A 20,284-nucleotide genomic window follows, 5' to 3' on the forward strand; every position below is an offset into this window, starting at 1 on the left:
AAGTTTAGGTTAGAATTCATGTAAATTGAGCTGATTGAGAAATGGAGGAATTTAGTGTCCACTGTTGCTTGTGATTGATTGTGCTGTTAAAAGACAGTCAATGCTAGGAGTAAAATAGTTGTACAAGCTTCTTCTCCTTCCATTCCATTTATGTATGCCCTGGAACATAGGCAGGCTAGAACCTCCACCTAGCTCCATTAGGGACAAGGATTTAACCAAAAACAGCCACTGCCTAGCATCTTCCCTGTTCTTCTTTGCTATCTATCTGTTTTTGTGGCTTCTTATCACTGTTTTTATAACTGTTTTGTGCCCTATCCTTCCTTTGCCTTTGGCCCTTGGCCATTGCCTTTGATTTGTCACTGCCACACTATCACTGTCTCTATCTTGGTTCTTAGCCTCACCGTCACTTTCTCCCTGCCTTGGTCCCTTGGCCTGCTGCTGCTTTCTTTCCCCTGTTGTGCAGTACTGTTGCTGCTGCTGCTTTCTTTTCCTTGCTGCTGCTGCTGCAACCTGGTTTCCACTGCTGCTGCTGCAACTGAGTTTGGCTCACAGCATAAGCCCAGTCCAGGTTAAAAGGCCAAGAGCCCATTGATTGTTCAAGGACCATAAGCCCAATTAACTGCTTGGCCAAAGGCCCAATTCACTCTTGGAGCAGAGGCCCAGCCAATTAAACCACAAGCCTAGATCATTTCAGCACCTAGCCAACTGAGCCCAAGGCTCAGTTCATTTCAGGCTCAGCTCAGTTCATTTCAAGTACCAAGCCCACTTCACTGTTAGGGTGAAGTTGAGCCCAAAGCTTAATCAAAGCCCAAAGCTAAATCAAGGCCAAGTTACTCTGATTCCAAGTAAGCCCATAATTCATTGGTACCCATATCCCTTTTGGTATTCAAAAGCCATTGACCATTCAAAACCCAACAACAATTTAGAGCCCAAAGTAGCTAAATACTCCAAACACACCCAGTCTCTGTGGATCGACCCGTACTTGCACGAGCTACAACTGACGACCGTGCACTTGCGGTATTACTGTAGGCCCGTTTTTATTACGCTTAATTTTCACGCTTTCCCGGGTCCACCAATAACCTACTCAAGTTGGCGTACTGAGTTCGGGGACTTAAGTTCCCGGACGGAGTTCACAAACTCCAACAGAATTTATCGGGACGAGAACTTCTGCCAGTTCGCGGACTGAGTTCACGGACTTGGATCACGCCACCATTCTGGTTCTCTTGATCAACAAAGTTCGCAAACTTCGGTTCATGGAATAAGGACTTATACATATATGTGTTTCCACAACAATGCTTATATCCTCCAATGGTTATATAATCTAAACTCTCATTTCAATCATTGAAACATTCTTAGAGGATATTGATATTCTATAGTTATTATTCACAAACTATTTTTCGTCAAATTAAGCAAATTTCAAAGTGATTGAAACTTGTCATGACTTTCGTCACTAGGTAAAGATGAACTTGGTTAAAGCGAAAGCTTACCAAAACATTTTTCGAGAAATAGATAGACGAGATAAACTCGGCTACGAATAGCAAATGTGTATAATCTAAGTCTATATAGCAAAACGACTTTTGTCTCAAGATAGGAGATAAATAGACTTTTGAGTGATAGATAAGTTCAAGTCTCCACATAACTTTTAGTCGATGAAGATCCACCGGTTAGTTGAGTAGTCCTTCGTCTTGTATGATGGTTGCCATGGAGTTCTTGAGCTCAACTACACTTTTTATCCTAGTCCGAGACCTTAGCTATAGTAGAATAGAAATCAATACTTATAGTTTTGATCACTAACATTGACAAACATGCTTGAGATAGAAACGCGTGCGAGTTCGACCGAGCAATGCTCTAACAATTTGGACTCCACTACCTTCTTTTTTTGTTGAACCTTCTTGGGATGGAACAACCACCGTCTTCTTGGGGACTTTTACCTTCACTTCACTACCTCGGCTTGGTACGCCTTCTTCAATTTTCTTTCGTTTACGTTTGTTTGTATCCATACCGTTCGCCTCTTTGTACAACTCGTTTAACTTCTCAACCCTAAAGATCTCTTTGATTTGAAGGCGTCAATTGTGGACCCTCTTGAACCTTTATTTTCGCTTCCGCCCTTTCCTTTTTTTTGTAGTTTTGCTTGAAGGCCTATCCTTTCCCTTACCCTTGGTTGGTTCAAAAATATGTTCTCTATTGAATGGACGGTTGAATTTCCGCAATTCATACAACCAAAGTTGTTTTTGCGCCGGTATTAAAGATGCATACTTCTCAAAAAGTTCCTTGTGTGCATTGGTGTCGGAAAACACGTCCCCGAGACCTTGATTGGGTAATGGATCGTTGAATGATAGTTGTTTCCAAAATGGATTTATATCTTCGATCGGAATCATCTTTGAGGGATAATTGTCTACCGCATGCTTACATGGGAGGCCCAAAGCCAACGTAATGGGACAATTACATCTCATTACCGTTGGAAAATTCGTTTTCTCTCAAGCCTCCACTTCCATCATAATTTTTAGGATTTCCCATTAGGAAACGTATAAACTTATTTCCCGGATCCAAGGGTTATCCAAATAATCGACAAGCTTTCTATATCGGCTCTTTTCAAAATCCCCTTTAATTCTATCGAGATCACGCTAGAAATACTCGACCATGGAATAAAAAACAACAACAAATCCACCATCACACCCATTTATCTTACTTTTAAACTGATAGTGAGACGACTCCACCGTGCTTGTGGTTTGGTTGTCTTATTGTCTATAATGGTTTACCCATGCACTAACAAACTTTTCTTTGTGGGGATCCAACAACTCATTCTTGAAATACGCTATAACATCCGGGTAGGTATCCCATTTTTCAAATACAAAATGCTCCATTCGAAAAAAAATCTTTCTCCATGAGCGACCATATGAATTCTTCCCAATCTAATTGAAAATCCTTCCATTTCACCTCGGCTATTTTGTCATCGATCTCAAACTTATATTTCTCTTCTTGTTGTTTCTCCAATGGTAGTTTTTAAATCCTCTTCATCTCGGTTTTCCTTGGTGGACAAATAACCCTCTTGCAATTAGTTTGTACATTGTTCCATAGATGAAACGTGAAAAATATGATGATGTGCATCGGGAAAAACACGTGGTATGGCCCACATCAATGCTTTCTCCTTATCCGTAATTAATACCTTAGGAATATAACCTTCTTCATACAATAAATCCACCTTTTGCAATGCCTACATATAACTTTCTTTCGCCTCGTGTTTCAAGAAACAAAACGCAACGGTAAATGTCGACTTCGTAGATGTTTGCTCAACAAAGTTCAATATCGGCATGTTGTACTTGTTAGTTTTATACGTGCAATCCATAAAGAGAATTTGATAAAAGCATATTTTCATTTGTACACATTCCGGATTCGCAATGAAAAGATATTCAACTTCCCTTTCTTCATTTGTGTCATAGGCGGTAGAGTACTTTGCCTCCTCAAAAAAAAAATGTTGCATAAGCACTCTCTCTTGCCATGTCTCAATTCTAAATTTTTCTCTTTTGTTAAAGATAGTTGCCAATGAAGATATGTTTTAGGGGTTTAACACCTTCACGCCACTAAGAATATTAATAGGCCTTGTGCGTCGTTTACTCAACACGTGTACTAACTCCTTTTCTAAGGGGTTGAGTCTTACCAGATAAGGATGGTTGATCAAACTCTCCGGAATAGGATGATTATGATAACCCGAGACGAATTTACGCATAAACCACACTTTCTTCTTAGTGCTAAATTTAAATTGAAGCTTAAAAGAGAATCCGCACTTCTTCGTATTATAATGTCCCTTCTTCCTCGTGCTTTTTGGTTTATACTCACTATCCTTTTTTCTAATGGCTCTCATACTTTCCACTACACTAGCAAATCATTTGAAAGCTGGTGGCTGTAACTTGTTTATTCTGAACTATTATACACATTTTTTTCAGCCCTTGTGCTCGGGCCCACTTCTTTGCATTGTCTTTATGTTTCCACTCATAATTGTTTGCATAATGAGCACTTGTGTCCTCCGAAACTTGCACAGGTGGGAGTTAGTCTTCCATAACCACTTGTTGGTCTTTTACCGGAATGTATGCTACAATCTATAATAAAATTGAAATATATCACATCATTTGTCCAAAATAAAATCTAAAAACACAGAATCGGCTGGGTCGACAAGGGAAATCTAGCCGTCAGAAAGTAAACGACTGGTCGACAAGGGAAGTCCAACCGTAATAAAGTACACGGTTGGGTCGACAAGGAAAATCCAAATTGTAAAAATCTTTATGGCCAGGAGTTCTGGGTCGTAAATTGACATGTAATCTGAGAATGTTTGGATTCAGTTTACGGCCTAGAAATGGAGTTGTAAAACAAAAACGTCCAGGTAGCCAGGCCGTTGAAACTGTTATGGCTGGGTATCCTAACTGGCGCCGACAACATTAAATAGAATTTCATGACCGTGTGCAGCCCAAAAAAACCAAGCTTTTCGATACCGGATAATAATAGGATTCATATAAAAACACTTGATAAAGTCGACAATCTACATCACATTACACAACGACATAACCCCCAAGGCCCCACCAACGATGTAATCATGTACCTAAATTTCTCGTACCAAAACTCTTTTTGAATCATCAGCAGAATTATAACGATCATTAGGCGTTAAATGTTGGGTTCTCTAATGAGCAACCCATTTTCACAAACACCAAACTATACCAAAAAAAAATAATTAAGGTATTGGAGCCCAGCTTGTTTGGATTCCAACTAGTTTTATACGGTCCTCTCTGGTTGTGGAAGATTTTGATTATTTTTTTTTACATTTATCTTTTTATAAAGAAAATTAACTATTAAGGAAACAAATTTTACATATATCTACTCTTTAAAAGCAGCAAGCTAACCGGCAGTGCAAGCAGGAGTTGATTTGTCCAGGGGATGACGGTGTTCGTTGGATGAGCTGAGCAGAAAAATTAGGCCACCGGATCGTGAAGCAGGTCTCAGTTAACCAAACGGCCACAGTTGTTTTTGGTTAACTAAGCAGCCACGGGTTTTCGGAAACTGCAGCACTTGCGTTTGAAATGACTGAACAGCTGTTGCTGAATGCTTTAGGGACAGAAATTTAAAGGTATTCCCTACAATTCCACCAACGCGCGGGTATGGCCGATTCTCAAAAGTCAAAACTGCCATATTTTTATTTCCCAGCTTTCCCTGGTACTACTGTCTCTTTCTCCAGCAACAACTCTTCTTGTTCTTCTTCCTTTTTTACTGTATAACCCAAGAAATAAATATTTGAGATCACAAGCACCTAATGGATATCATCAACCAACACCAATCAAGTAATAATAATAAAACAGATAGGGAGGGAAGCACAAAATATCAAAGAAAATATCGAACTGCTCAGGAAGATGAACTTGTTTGGGAGTATTTGACCAGATAAAAGATCACATTTTATTTATTTTTTTGCTCTGTAAACGGATACAAACTGCACACTAATAACACAAACCATTACAAACGGATAAATTAATGCATTTCACTCAGCTCTACTGAGTCTCCCATTACACGATCCCAAGTTGCAAGAAAAACGCACACATTGCCATCGACCAAGACTCACAACTTAAAGTAGTTTAGGGAGGAAATGCCATCAAGCCCTCTAGAATGAGCATAATCGATACTCTTTAAATGTGATATCTTTGTATACAGGGGGATTACTTCCAGATGTTAGCTCTCTTATTGGATAAAGCAATGTAGGCTTGTCCAGGCTTGCTCTGTAAAAGCACCCTACTGAAACTCTTGGCCCGACATGGTTCGCGACTACCCTATGCTCAGAGCTTTTAGACTTGTCATTGCTTATAAGCTGAATAAGATCGCCTATGTTTATAGTTAAGGCTCCAGGTATGGGTTTAACGGTAACCCATTGATTCTGATAAAGAAATTGCAGTCCAGCAACCTGATCTTGGAGAAGAATCGTGAAAAAACTTTGGTCTGAATGCTTTGTTGTGCCCATAGTCAGTTCAGGCTCAGGGCATGCTGGATAATAATGACCCAAGAGTGTCAAGTATTGAGTACAGTCCATGCCTTTGAGGTGGTCTTTGTGTAGGCCAAGAGCCTCTGATAATAACTCAGCGAGAGTATCTCCAAGATTCATAATATGCTTCCAGTACTTAACTATTATATCTCTGTTTGAGAATCAGAAGTGTTAGAGACCAATAGGATAAATATTTCAGCCACTAAAAAGAAAAAATTACAAGTACTAGACATACTAGACCAACTTACCGGCAAGTTTCGGGCAAAAGTTGAGGATCAATAGGATCTGGATTTAACAAACGACACCGAAAGGTATCCCTCCAATTACCAGATCTTGATTTATAAAAATCAAAGTTGCTGTCATACTGTACTTTTTGGCTGAGGTCTCTGACGTATAACCGTTTCTTCACCTCTATATCTCCCTCATGAAATCTACGTATGCCTTGGATCATTTCATTGGTCACACTTATAGGTATTTCATGATTCACCAGTTGAAAGAATCCCCAAGTCATCGATGCACGTCTAATCTCATCGATAATCTCGTTGCGCCGATGATCAATGCCTTGGAGGTCAATAACCGGAGTCTGAAACTGATCCCTCGTAGCATCTGTATACGCCAAGTCCTCGGTGAACTCATCTTGTGTCCGGACAAACATTTGAGGAATCTTTTCAATTCCCAAATCAACTATACCTTTGACACCAGTTTTTGATTCATCAAAGGCCTTCAACTCTTTGTTCCGATCATACAGGGGCACTTCTCCAGGTTGGACACTCCCCATTTTTTTGATGATTGTAGAATGATATATCCAGTAGAAACTCAAACTTGAGAAAAATAAACAGAAACTTATAATTGATATCTGAATGAAGCTCCTCTGGGATTGTCCTAATGCACGAGTATTTGTAAACTACTACTGGCTGCTTGCTTGAAACCTTAAAGTCGTCTCCGTGTTTTGATTTCTTTAAAGTTTAGTACTTCAAAAGTAGACTTCCTTTAACTTTAATTTCCTTAGTCTCCGTGAAGTCAGTGCATAGCCACACCTATAATATCCACCTCCACGTATAAAATTAGCTGTAAACTTTTGCTTGGAAAATTCGCTCTCATCTCTTCCATTTGTACAACTGTTCTTATAAATTAGTCTAAGTCTTATGGGTGCTAATCTAGCAGCTAGATTAGCAATCCACGTCAGTTAGGACAACCTCCTAAATTCTATGGGAGTGCTAGTCTAGCAGCTAGATTAGCAGTTCACGTCATCTGGACCACTGTCCAGCGTTGTTTGGTTCAACACTTTAAATCTTAGCCGTTGGATCAGAAAATTAATTTCCCAGCGCTGAACCAGCGTAAAGATCACTTTTTGAGCGTTGAATGGAATCTCACTGCTAGTTCATCTGCGAGCAAATGATAGGAGAGAGAACTAGTATTAACAAATAGACCACACTTTTTTTTGAACTGCAACACTTTTCTGCTAATCTAGCAGATCAATCTAGCTCATAGGACTTAGCCTTAGCAATGAATCTGGAGGCCATGAAATCATTTTAGTTGGTGTCTCAAACAATTTACAGTACTAGTCAAAGCGTTTATTATGGGAAGTGGGAATATTAAATTTGGATTAGGATCATCTAATCACGCTTGTGTGCACATATTTCATCATCAAACACGTGTATATAGGAACATACGTGGAGAGCCTGCGGGCAAAGTCATCAAAGCATGATGACATGTGCCCACAGCTAAGATGCCCATCCCGCCGACGTTGGATCTTTGCCCGAACAAATCTAAGGGCAGAAGTTAAAAAGACGTACCGGTAACACGATGTACTGCGGAGCACCAGATAACTCCCGAAGATTTACTTTATCTCATCCCCAAAAGAAGCCAAGATCAACGGTGGAGATAAAATGAACTGACATGGATGTGACAGGGGAAGAAGACACTTGCCTGACACGAGCAGGCACCTCAACTACCCGCATTAAACACTCTGAACAGCATACGTGTCGATCAACCCGTGGAACGAACGAGGACGACTCTGCGTGATGAAGTAATAACGAAGACCCCCGCGTGATGGACACAAAACACAAGAAGATAAGGTTCCAACGGCCCTCAGATATGGGTCCCACACTCTAACCCTATAAATACCCCCTCTCCACCAAGAGTAAGGGGATCGAAAAATTGAGGAAGAGAAGGAGAGAGAAAGATTGTGAGTGTAAGTTAGTCCTTTACAATGTACAGACTTGTGTAAACCCCAAAGTCACTCGACTATCTTTGTAACCATAAGTATATAGTGAAACGACTACCCCGTGGATGTAGGCCTTAGTGCTGAACCACGTAAATCCCAGTCTTATTTACATTTCAGCATTTTATATTTGTCTAACGCTACATGAGTTTTACTTTTATGCTTCGTTTTCTTTATCTTCCCCCCCGTAAACGCCCCTCGCGATGTTATTAGATGAGGCTATGATAAACCCGAAGGTTTGGAGCCAGGGAATCAATGCCATTGAATTATCAGTGCGAGTCTCTACCAAGAGTACGAACATTGTTTGTGAACATATAGATGCCCTTGTGATGTACGTGTTCACAATTTGGCGCTAGAAACAGGGACTTCGTCCCGGTAAAAGATTTATCTTATCCTGTGATTTCATATTAGATTAGCATATGATTGCTCTATTGGTGGGCCCGGAGATGTGTGAAAATTAAGCGCAATAAAAACGGGCCTACAGTAATACCGCAAGTGCACGGTCGTCGGTTGTATCTCGTGCAAGTACGGGTCGATCCACAGAGACTGGGGGTGTTTTGGAGTGTTTAGCTATTTTGGGTTCTAGTTGGCTATTGGGCTTTAGGTATCAAAGGGTTGTGGTACCAATGGGTTATGAATACCCTTTGGAACTGTTGGGCTTTAAATACCCTTTGAGTAAATTGGGCTTAATGGGTTTGTTGTAATGATGAAGTGCTTTAGGCCTTGGGCCTTTGAATGATTTTGGAATGAACTGTGAACTAGGCTTTGGCCTTAAACTTAGGCTTGGGCTCAGTGTAGTGAACTGAGCTTGGGATTAAACCTGGGCTTTTGGTATGATTTGGGCCTTAGCTGGATCTAGGCTTTTTAGCTATGAACCTGGGCTTTTAGCCTTTGGTTTCAATGAACTGAACTTAGGCTCAGTGTTGAAGTGAGCTTTTGGTGGACTGAATTGGACTGGGCTTGTGATGTGATTTGAGCCTTGGGTTGAGCTGGGCTTTCACAGTGAACTTTCACAGTGAACTTTCACAGTAATGAATGTAGTAACAAGAACAGTGAGCAAGAATGGTAAAGAAAGAGCAAACAGAAAGTGACAGTGAGGAAGTAACAAAGTGAAACAATGTATGTACAAGGCCAACATGAGAGGGTATTTACAGGGCAGTGACAAGAGAGGACTGGTACTGTGGACAGCATAGGCAAAGGAAGAGAGGCACAACAGCAGCAGTAGGGTAATGCAGGCTGGGCAGGGAAGCAAAGCAGGGCAGAACAAGGCAAAAAGACCTAGTGCAGCTGGAGCTAAACAAGGCAGCAGAGCACTAGGCCAAGGTAAAACATGGATATTTACAATGGCAAAAGCAAACTGCAAACAACAATGAAGATTAACAGTGAAGCAAAGACAATAACATGACAGTGTAATAAACCAAGGCCTAAGCCAAGGGCAGTGATGTGAAGAAAACAGTGAAGTATAAATAAGAAAACAATGAAGACAAGAGGATGATCACTAGGATGTTGAATCCACCATTAACCTAAGGGATATTCTAATCACAGCTAAAATAGTTACCAAAGTGCTAATTGTCTGATTAAAGCACAACTAGTCTAAGGGCTTAGCAACACTGAACATGAGCTGCACATGATGAAGACTCTCTCAGCTGGTTCATAGCTTCATCTAATCCTAGCATGTGAGGTTCAGAACATGATAGACATGAAGATAAACATACATTAACAGTTGACAGTGAAACAAAACATGAAATTAAACACAATAACATAACATGGGAAGCACATAACAGGGGATAAACTTAGAACATAAACATGAACAGGAGCTGATATAAAATGTAACAATCACACACTCAAATTAAATACATGTTGGAGTTCAGAACAGCTAAAATTAACAATGCATTTGAATTGAGAATCATGGAATTGAAAAGATTGAAACCCTCAAAGCTACAGTTCATGGAAAATAACAAAACTAAACTATGCTACTGATGCTCTGGTTAATCCAGGCATGCCCTCTCATACACACCCACACTTCCTATTTATACCCACAGACCCAATTTCCCAAAACTACAAAATTAGGGTTCTTTCCCAAAAATCCCCAAAATCAAACAGTACATAATTAGGGTTTCTCACCTAATTCATTTAATTCAACCATACCCCTATCATCTCTGTTCTTCTCCATGCTTTTTTCAATTGAAAATTGGGGACAATTTCCCAAATACCTAATTTGGCAGAGAAATTAGGGTTTCGGATTTTACCTTCTTTGATGCGATTTCTCTTCAATCCACACTGACCCATCCTTCCTCTTGTTCTCCTACTCCATTCCCATGTGTCAGTTTGTCTCTAGCTTCACCTAATTTCTCTTCCATGTCCATCAATTCTTTTTCCCTAATTTTCAAAACCCTAGACTAGGGGAAATCAGTGAATAGGAAATGATGGGCACGTTAGAGGGATTTGTGAGTGATGATGATGATGTTAGTTGGCAGTTGGTGGAAGTGGAGTTGGTGGTGATGATGGCAGTGGCAGGGTGATGGTGGTGGAGTTGGCAGGAGCAGAGCTCGACTGCTCGAAGGAGGAAGATGAGAATTTGGGTAAGGTGCGTTTGGCTGAAGGGTATAGGTGTTCGATACTTGGGTGTTAGGAGGGATATCAAGATTCGATGTTGGCGAATCTGAGTCACTGGATGCGAAGATGGTAGGTGAATCGGATGGCTACCCCTGAAGAGTCTGGTAGCGACCGTCGGATGTCTTGATACAACGAAGTTAACGGCGAAGATCAAGGTTAGGTGCTGTAGTGTTTAGCGTAAGTATCGCTATTTGATGCACTCTACTGAAGCGACCATTGGATTTCGATGTAATCCCATCTAACGGATGAGAATGGAAGCGGGTATGGATATAGAAAATGGGTTTGGGTAAGGGTTTTGGGCCTTGGGTATGCCAAGCCCATATCTTCTTTAAGAACAATTCTTCCTTCTTGAGCCCATTCCTAGCTTTTTGGACGTGTGCTCCATTCTTTGCGGCTTCCTTGTGTAATTCCTCCCGGCTTTTCACCGCTTTTCTGCTCTTTTCCGCTCCGCTATTCATCCAAACTTTATTTATTACCTAAAAATGCAAAATTAAGTAAGAAAAATATTTATTCTTGAAAACAATGAAAATACAGAATATGGGATAAAATGTAGAATTACTGCACAAAAGATGAGTTAAATGCCAACAAAAAGGGATAAATATATACAATATTTGGCACTCACCATCTATTTCATTAGCTCTAACAGTATTTACCTTTTGTTAACTTTACTATATTCAAAAACGCACCTATCATCTTCGATGGTCCTGGCAGTATCTGTCGAAGCAATTTAAACTGGTTAAAAGATTTATCGCTTAGATCCATGGATTTACATTTTTTTAGAACCCGCATTTTTAAAAAAGTTCTGTGGCCTTCGGGCAGTTTTTCCCGGTCTTGGAGTGAAGAATTTTATAAACTAACCCGATCCGCACGGAAATTTCTGTTTCTCGCTGTTTGAAATTCCCTTGTGCAGAAAGAAAACGAAAGCGACAAAAGGACCCACGATGGAAAATATGCAGGAAGCAGGAAAATCCAAAGCCACGTCAAAGGAAGCACCAAGGACAACCCCGGTCATCACCCGGAGCAAGCAGAAAGGAGACAAAGACAAAATGACCAGTCAGAGGCAGGACGCTGCGGAAATCACTTCGCCTATGAACGCTACCTCCGTCGCAGCCGCGGCCCTCAGAGCAGCGGCAACAAAGTATAGTACAACAGCGGCAGCCCCAAAGGCTTCGGAAGCCAGCAAAACTTTTGCTACGAATCAATTTCACCAACCAAAAGAAAGGGTGGATGAATCCAGAACACACCAACCCGCGCACCCGCCGACCTTTGGAATGCCATCAACAAAGAGCAAAATCAAACTGTTCCGGCGGCCCTAACGTCGCAGATGGGCACTCCGACCGATCTGGAAATGCCAACAATCGAAGCTGAACCTCCACCACCTTTAGTGCAAACCATAGAAGAAGAAGGCACCATGGCTGTAGTAGCACGAGCTGGGACTCCCAATCAGGGGTCGAACCAATCACATCGATTGATGGCCGAGCTTGAGGAGTTGAAGAAGATCCAGAAGATTTACGCAGATGTTGTAGCTTTGTTGGCCAGAGAAAACCAGGATTTAAAGAACCGGATTTCCCTAAGCACAAAGACGAGCCAACAACTCGATGAAGCAAATTCAAAGGCACCAGAACCAAACCGAGACCGAAGAGTCATCGTAGCAGAAAATGGAAACGCGGAAAGGGGAAGTAGCGCATCCGACCCGGATTATAACGACGGAGAGTCAAGCTATCACGAGCAGAAGAGCGTAGGGCACCACCGCGCGATGAAAGAGCTGCGTGATGAAATGATGGCAGAGATTAGGAAGTTAAAAAGTAGACAAGGCGGGGGAAGGTTAGAAGAGGTCATGAGAGAGGCTAAATCCACGCCCCTAACTCATCGCCTGGCCAACACCCCTATTCCACTCAAGTGCCCTGTCCCGACATTTGAATGCTATGACGGATCCAGTGATCCCACTGCACACATTCGGTATTATAACCGTGTCTTGGCTAGATGGAGTCAAAACGACGCAGTACTCTGTAGATACTTCCCATCGAGCCTGAAGGGATCGGCATTGTCTTGGTTTGATAATCTTCCGCCAGACTCCATCTACTCCTACGACCAACTCGCAGAAAATTTCTTAAGAACTTACATGTACAACAAGGCTGTTAATACTGGAATGGATAAGCTCTTTTCGCTAGCAATTGGCTATAAGGAAACCACGAGGGAATACACTAACAGATGGCACAAGGTCTGCCAAGCCATAGGAAGTGTGGACCCGGTGGTAAGTATCAACTGCTACAAGTGGGGATTAGACCGAATGAGTCCACTTTGTTGAGATTCATGGAAGCGTGCCTAAGACAGAGGGAGATCTTCGAATAATTATTGAAAAGCACGCTCGTCTTGAAGAAATCCAGCGTGAAAACCCGAGGGCATACACGCAAGTCTCACCGTACCAATTCAGCAGAACAAACCAATGGGGCCAAAAGGAATTGCTCAGTGGAGCGGCCTCACGAAGACAGGAAGGAACGAAGGGACGAACGACGAACAGGCGATCGAAAATTCGAAGATCAAGTTTACACGAAGCTCAATGCTAGCTATGCTCGGATCCTGAGAGAGATCAAAGGAAGGGAAAACCTGGAGTGGCCATGGTCTAAGGGAAAACAGCCCCGAGAACCGAGAAGTCTAAAGATTACTGTGAATATCACTGCTTCAACGGACACCAGACCGAAAAATGTAAAAACCTCAAAATAATGATCCAAAAATTAATGATGCTGGCGAGCTCAAACATTACATACGAAAGGATGTCGCCGAGGATAGATCCAAACGAACCAAGCCAGTCCAACTTCCAGAAGGGAACCGCACAATCAACACCATCTCGTGTTCTGAAGCCGCAGGGCCCTCACTTACAGCACAGATAGGAAAGAGGTTACGGAAGCAGTTCGAAGACCGCTGCGAATTGTATAAGATCGATGGGATAGAGGTGGACGAGCACGAAGAGTGGATGGACTCGCCTATTATTTCGATGCTGAAGATATCGAAGAGATATGGAAGACCATAACGACCCCCTGGTCCTCACACTACCAGTGGCTGGATGTAACCTCAAAAAGATCCTCATAGACGGGGGAAGCTCAGTAAACGTTCTATTCTACGACGCATTCAAACGAATGAACTCCATGAAGAACACTGATGACCTCTTATTACACCATCTACGGATTCAATGGAGCACCCACGAAGCCATTGGGAGACATCGTGTTGCAAGTTAACGCCGGACCCATGAAAGTAGAAACACGATTCAGCGTGGTTGACGCCCCATCCCCCTACAACGCCATTATGGACGAAAGTGGTTACATAAACTCAAGGGAGTGGCGGCAACGTACTACCAATATCTCAGATTCCCTACACCTGAGGGAGTAATGGAAATCAAGGGAGATCGGGTCTCTGCAAGAGTGCCAAGCCACTCAGGATCGCATCAACAACGAACAAGAAGAGCAGCGAAAAACCCGAAGAATTAAAAATAAAGAAGCCGCGAAAGAGAAGGCCATAGACCTGTTCCTCAAGGAAACTACAGGAAGGGGTTTGACAAAGATGATAATGTCCTAAACACAGAGACAAGTACTTCAGCAGCCAACGAAGGACAGAAACATACAAATAGCAATCAAAGAACGTCCCAGTCTCGGGGATCCGAAGCCGGTGTTCACGCCAGTAGAGCCCGTAAAAGAAATCAACATAGGAACGGAAGAAAACCCGAAGATGATCAAAGTAGGGACCATAATGGACGAAAAAGAGAAGATTCTCTAACCAAATTACTTAAAGAATACGCGGATGTATTCGCCTGGAAATTAGGAGATATGCCTGGGATTGACCCAAAAGTAATCCAACACGAGCTGCGCATCAAACCAGGCACCACCTTTCAGGCAAAAATAAGAAAAGTTGCACCGGAGTATCATAAGGCAGTAAAAAGAACTTCGGAAACTACTAGACGCAGGTTTCATCAAGGAAGTCAAGTACCCTACGTGGATCTCCAATATGGTCGTCGTTCCTAAGAAAAATGGAGGGGTTAGGATATGCATCGATTTTACTAACCTCAACAAGGCATGTCCAAAGGACAGCTATCCCTGCCAAGCATAGATCAGCTAGTAAGCGTAGAAGGATATGAAGAGCTGTCATTCATGGATGGACATTCTGGCTACAACCAAGTAGCCCTGGCAGAAGAAGATCAGCCACACACAGCGTTTACACCCCACATGGCCTTTATTGCTACACTAGAATGCCCTTCGGACTTCGAAACGCAGGGGAAACATACCAAAGAATGGTCGATGCTATCTTCAGGCCATGGATTGGTAGTACCTTAGAAGTCTACGTTGACGATATGCTCGTCAAAAGTAAGCTGCGCAAAGATCACCACCAGGATCTGAGAGATATCTTCGAAGCAATGAGAAAACATCACATGAAAGTGAATCCAGAGAAATGTACTTTCGCGTCACCTCGGGAAATTCCTCGGGTATCTGGTAACAAAAAGGGGCATTGAGGTAGACCCAGTAAAGATTCAGGCCATAGTAGAAATGCCATCCCCGAAGAATTTAAAAGAAGTGCAGAAACTCAATGGGTCCATAGCAGCCTTGGGCAGATTTATTGCCCGATCCTCGGACAAATGCAAACATTTCTTCAATATTCTCAAAAAAGGGAGCAAGTTTGAATGGACCGCAGAATGCGAAGAAGCCTTCCAAAAAATCAAAGAACACCTAGCTTCAATTCCGATCCTGCAGAACCGGATCCTGATGAGGTTTTGGCATTGTACATAGCAGCAACAGAAGACGCAGTCAGCGCAGTGTTGGTCAAAACCAATACGAAGATAGAAACCTATCTATTACGTCAGTAAGACCCTCAATTCTGCGGAAAGGAACTACACAAAGATCGAACACTTATCCTAGCATTGGTATGGGCTACTCAAAAGCTGAGAACCTACTTCCTAACTCACTTCGTCCGGTCCCATGCAAAGCACCACTGGAAGCAGTCCTCAAAAGCACGGGAAAAGTGGGCAGAATAGCCAAGTGGAACACCCACCTGGACCAATTCAACATCATTCATGAAATTCAACATTCTCGAAAATCCCAAGTTTTGGCGGATTTCTTAGCAGACCTCCCCTGGACAACGACGAAGAGATTAAGGGAATACCAGAAGCCGAGGAAGAAAGCAAGATCCAATGGATATCCTCGAACCCGCGAGTCAAAGACAATGGGAAGTCTTCGTCGGTTCCAAAAATAAGGAAGGAGCAGGAATAGGCATTGTCATCACCACCCCAACCGGAGAAAGGATTGTACAGGCACTCAGGTTAGAATTCAAAGAGCATACCAACAACATCGTCGAATACGAGGCAGTCGTACATGCCCTCCGTGTAATAATAGAATGGGGGTAACCGATGTAAGACTGACAAGTGATTCGCAGCTTGTCATACGGCAAATAGGCTCGAGTACAATGTGTACGATGACACCCTCTCAGCTTACATGGCCTTGGTCCAAACATTGGCATCACAAATTCCGAACATCAAGTTCCGGCACTTATGCAGAAGGGATCTCAGGCAGCGGATGCCCTAGCATATATATCATCCATGCTGAAGGATAAAAGCGTCGAAGCTATTAAAATAACAAGGGTATACGAGCCTTCGATTGCATCTCAATTCTCCTTCGATACGAAGACAAGGTAGGAGAAGACATCCATAACGATTTTGACGAAGAAGATATCCTGTCAAGAGCAAATCAAGACGAAGACTTCAGCAACGAAGATGATTGGAGAAGGTGATCCATGCGTTTCTCGAAAAGGGAAGCTTACCCGCGGATCATAAACAAGCTAGGAAAATACTCTCCAAAGTAGGAAGATATGATCTCGGGATGGGGTCCTGTACAAGAAATCCTTCCTCGGACCATTACTACGTTGCTTATCCGAGAAAGAGGGGCATCGAATTCTAAACGACATCCATTATGGTGACGCAGGGAATCATAGCGGCATGAGATCACTAGCCGACAAAGCAAAAACGCAAGGATATTACTGGCCCACAATGATACAGGATGCCGCAAGGATGTCCCGACGGTGTGAAGAATGTCAGCGCTTCGCCAAAAAGATACACGCCGGCAACAATGTTAAATTCTGTAGATAGCCCGTGGCCATTTGCAAAATGGGGCATAGATATCGTCGGGCCTTTCGTCGAAGGTCAGGGAAAAGACGATTTTTGATAGTAGCCACGGACTACTTCAGTAAATGGGTGGAAGCAAAGCCTTAGCCAGGATCAGAGACGTGGAGTGTTTACTTTCATATTCCAAACATCATTTGCAATTCGGCATACCAGCGGAAATCGTGTCCGATAATGGTAACAATTACAGGGGAAAAACATAGACATGCTCTTGACACTTTCAAAATAAGGAAAACAATCCCCCCCATATACCCTCAAAGCAACGGACAAGCGGAAGCTACCAACAAGACCCTCGCCCTTATCCTCAAAAAACAATTAGACGAACATAAGGGGCGATGGTGTGAACAGTTGCACAATGTGTTATGGGCATACAGACAACACGAAGATCTGCCACTGGGGAATCCCCGTTTCTCCTCACTTATGGAGCTGAAGCAGTCATCCCAACAGAGATCCTCATGCCAACCACAAAGACCGAAGCATGGGAGAAAAATCTCACAACAGACATGATGTTAGAGAGATTGGACGACCTAGAAGAAGAAGGGAAGCAGCATTGCAGAAGATGGAAAATTATCAACGAAGACTAGCAAGGGAGTACAACAAAAAGGTAAAGCTTCGGAATTTTGTAGAGGGCAGTATGTGTTAAGAACAATCCCACAGTATCAACGAGAAAAGAGATGGGGAAAGTTAGCACCTACGTGGGGAGGACCTTTTATAATACACGACATTGCGGGAAGCGGTTCCTACTACCTTCGCAATCTGAAAGGCGAGGTCCTCCGCATCCTTGGAATGCTAAGTGGCTTAAACCATACTACCCATAGGAGCAACGCAGCTTTGCATCTGCGTGAAGAGTACCAGAAGAAGAAGGCAGCGTGACCGCTCTACATGTTTCTATCTCTGGACGAGGAATTGCAGGCCTCAACCTATCAATCAAACAAGCTTTCTAAATTCAAGAAACAAACTATCAACAATATTGGGGAAAGTAGTTAATCTACAATCTCTCAGGGCTCCCCCATCAGTGTCCATAAGTGTAAGACCAGGGGGAAGGCACCCAGCAGAAAGAGATACCCAACCAATCTTAAGGCAACGGGTCGACGGAATGGGTGTATGTAAATATTTTAACCCCATATCCTAGAACGTTGCCTCGGCCCCCACCGTCTGGGAATCCTCTGGCCAAGGGTTGCCAGGGGGGGTGGGGTGACAGGTCTCAAGACGATCACGAAGGTACCTCCCTTCGGTATCGCACCCAAACACTTAAAACTCTTCTTTTGTTTTTAGTGTCCTTATCACAATGCTTAAAATAAACAACAAACTGATATTGTATAAAATGATCCATTTCATAAAGGTTGGTTACAAAAAGCGGCAAGGACAATACAAGGAATACACATCAAAAATATTCTTTTTACAAAATACTAGCAAAATCTAACGGAAGGATAATGATGCCGCGGTCTCTACTTAGATGATGGCCCCATCAGCAGGGTTGTTCCGAAGAGTTGAAGGGACGCTCCCACCAGATGAGGGTCCCGAGGAGCCAGGCAAGGAGGCAGGTACTGGACGAGCGGATAGCTCTTCACAGGCCATGCTCGGTCTTAAGGCCAAGCTCAATCTTCTCCAGCATCTTGTTTGTCTCCTCAGCCAATTGACACCGAGCCTTATGCATAATAACTGTCGTCCGCTTGGGCTTGGGATAACAACGAAGATAGACGATTCACTTCTTTAGAAGCAGCACCAACGGCCTCCTCGCGGGATGCCGCCAAACTCTTAAAATGATTAGTCTGTTCTTCCTGCTGCGCTAAGGAAGATTGAGCCTTTTCAAATTTTTCATTTGCAACGCGGAGTTGTCCCTCGAGCTCTGAAAAAGACAACACCAGGGAGTTAGCACAGAAAAGACACAATCACACTCGATGAAATAGGTTATACCTTCGACACAAGCCGAAGCCTCTTCATACTCATTAACAACCGCATCGCGCTTCATCAAGATGGTCATATTCCGCGGATAATTTCTTATAATCTAGTTGAAGGTTGGTGAGAGTAAATTGATGGCATCTAGTTCTACCTGCTTCATCGAATCCATGTGACGAAGATGGTTGACTTCGTTGTTATCTCTGATACCCCTTTGCAAGTCTGTACATACATACTTCAAGATTTCTCTCAGACTCAGCCAGACGGCTATTTCAGCGCGAGACGCGCAAGGGCTTGCTTAGAGCCCAACTTCGGCTCGGGCATCGTTCTCTGGTAAGACACAGCATGCTCTCTTAACTCCCGGAAAAGGAAGGGAGCGAGCCTTTCGTAATTCCTCTTCCAGAAGATGTATCCTAGACTCCAACAATGAAGTCGCTCACGGGATTCCCGCAGATTCTCACGTGTCCACAGCAGCGTACCATTGAACAAAGTACGGTCATGGTTATACAGATTCTGCATATCAACCATTGAACATGCCTTGCGCGCCATACCTCAGCCCGAGCGTCCCACTTTTTGGCTTCACTCTTAATTTTCTCGACCACTTTGATACGAGATTTTTGCCGTGCCCTTTCGTTTCGAAGCCATATCACTCGGGGACGCCACCCACTGGAGATAGGATGGGGAGACTCAGACAGAACAACTAAGTAATATAGAGGAATTACGACTCACTGCGAGGGTAAGAGAGGAAAAAGAATCAAACCTGTGAAAGCTGAAACTTGGCCGTGAGTTTGCTCTAACTCAGCGCGAACAACAGCAAGCTCTGAACGAAGCCCAGCCTCCGCTTCACCCAGCTTCTTTCTCTTTAAGGATTCTCTTCAGTTCTTCTATTTCTACCTCAGCCGTAGATAATTCCTTTTCTCTGTGACGAAGCTTAGCCTCCAGCTTCAAAGATTTCGCCTTAAAGAATTGATACAGCACATGGTTACAATGCTCACTCCTCATCATCTACACATCAAACCGGCAAACATTATTACACCGAAGGATTCAATCGTCACGAAGAGATATGTACGAAGACTTACCTCCAAGACACGCTGCTGAGGAAAACATATTGGACCCGTCGGCTATGGACATCATATCCGCGACAGAAGTAGGAGGCTCCGGTACAAGGGTAGCTTCGGGAACACTCAAACTTTTCCCCCACATCTCAGATACCCGCGCCTTGGAAGATAGTTCCATCATCCGACGGGTATAAGCATCGGAATCCTTTTCACCAGCAACCACCGGGGCAGGATGAGGGACAAACAGCAAACCCTTTTTCTTAAGCCAATCCATTATGGCATCCTCACCCTCAAATGTCAGCGAATGAGGG

At 43.0% G+C, this 20,284-nt stretch overlaps 1 protein-coding gene across 1 annotated transcript; it reads right to left on the reverse strand.

Annotated features, from left to right (window-relative positions):
• Positions 1-5,420: 5,420 nt before the first annotated feature.
• LOC113357319 (1-aminocyclopropane-1-carboxylate oxidase homolog 1-like) lies at positions 5,421-6,949 on the reverse strand. The gene is made up of 2 exons (XM_026600689.1): positions 6,265-6,949; positions 5,421-6,167 (listed from the first exon to the last, which is right to left on the reverse strand). Exons 1-2 carry the CDS (start codon positions 6,792-6,794, stop codon positions 5,642-5,644), a joined length of 1,056 nt encoding a protein of 351 aa, XP_026456474.1. The 5' UTR covers positions 6,795-6,949; the 3' UTR covers positions 5,421-5,641.
• Between the last annotated feature and the right edge of the window lie 13,335 nt (positions 6,950-20,284).

Source organism: Papaver somniferum, chromosome 3 (assembly GCF_003573695.1).
Source record: "Papaver somniferum cultivar HN1 chromosome 3, ASM357369v1, whole genome shotgun sequence".
Classification (NCBI taxonomy): domain Eukaryota; kingdom Viridiplantae; phylum Streptophyta; class Magnoliopsida; order Ranunculales; family Papaveraceae; genus Papaver; species Papaver somniferum.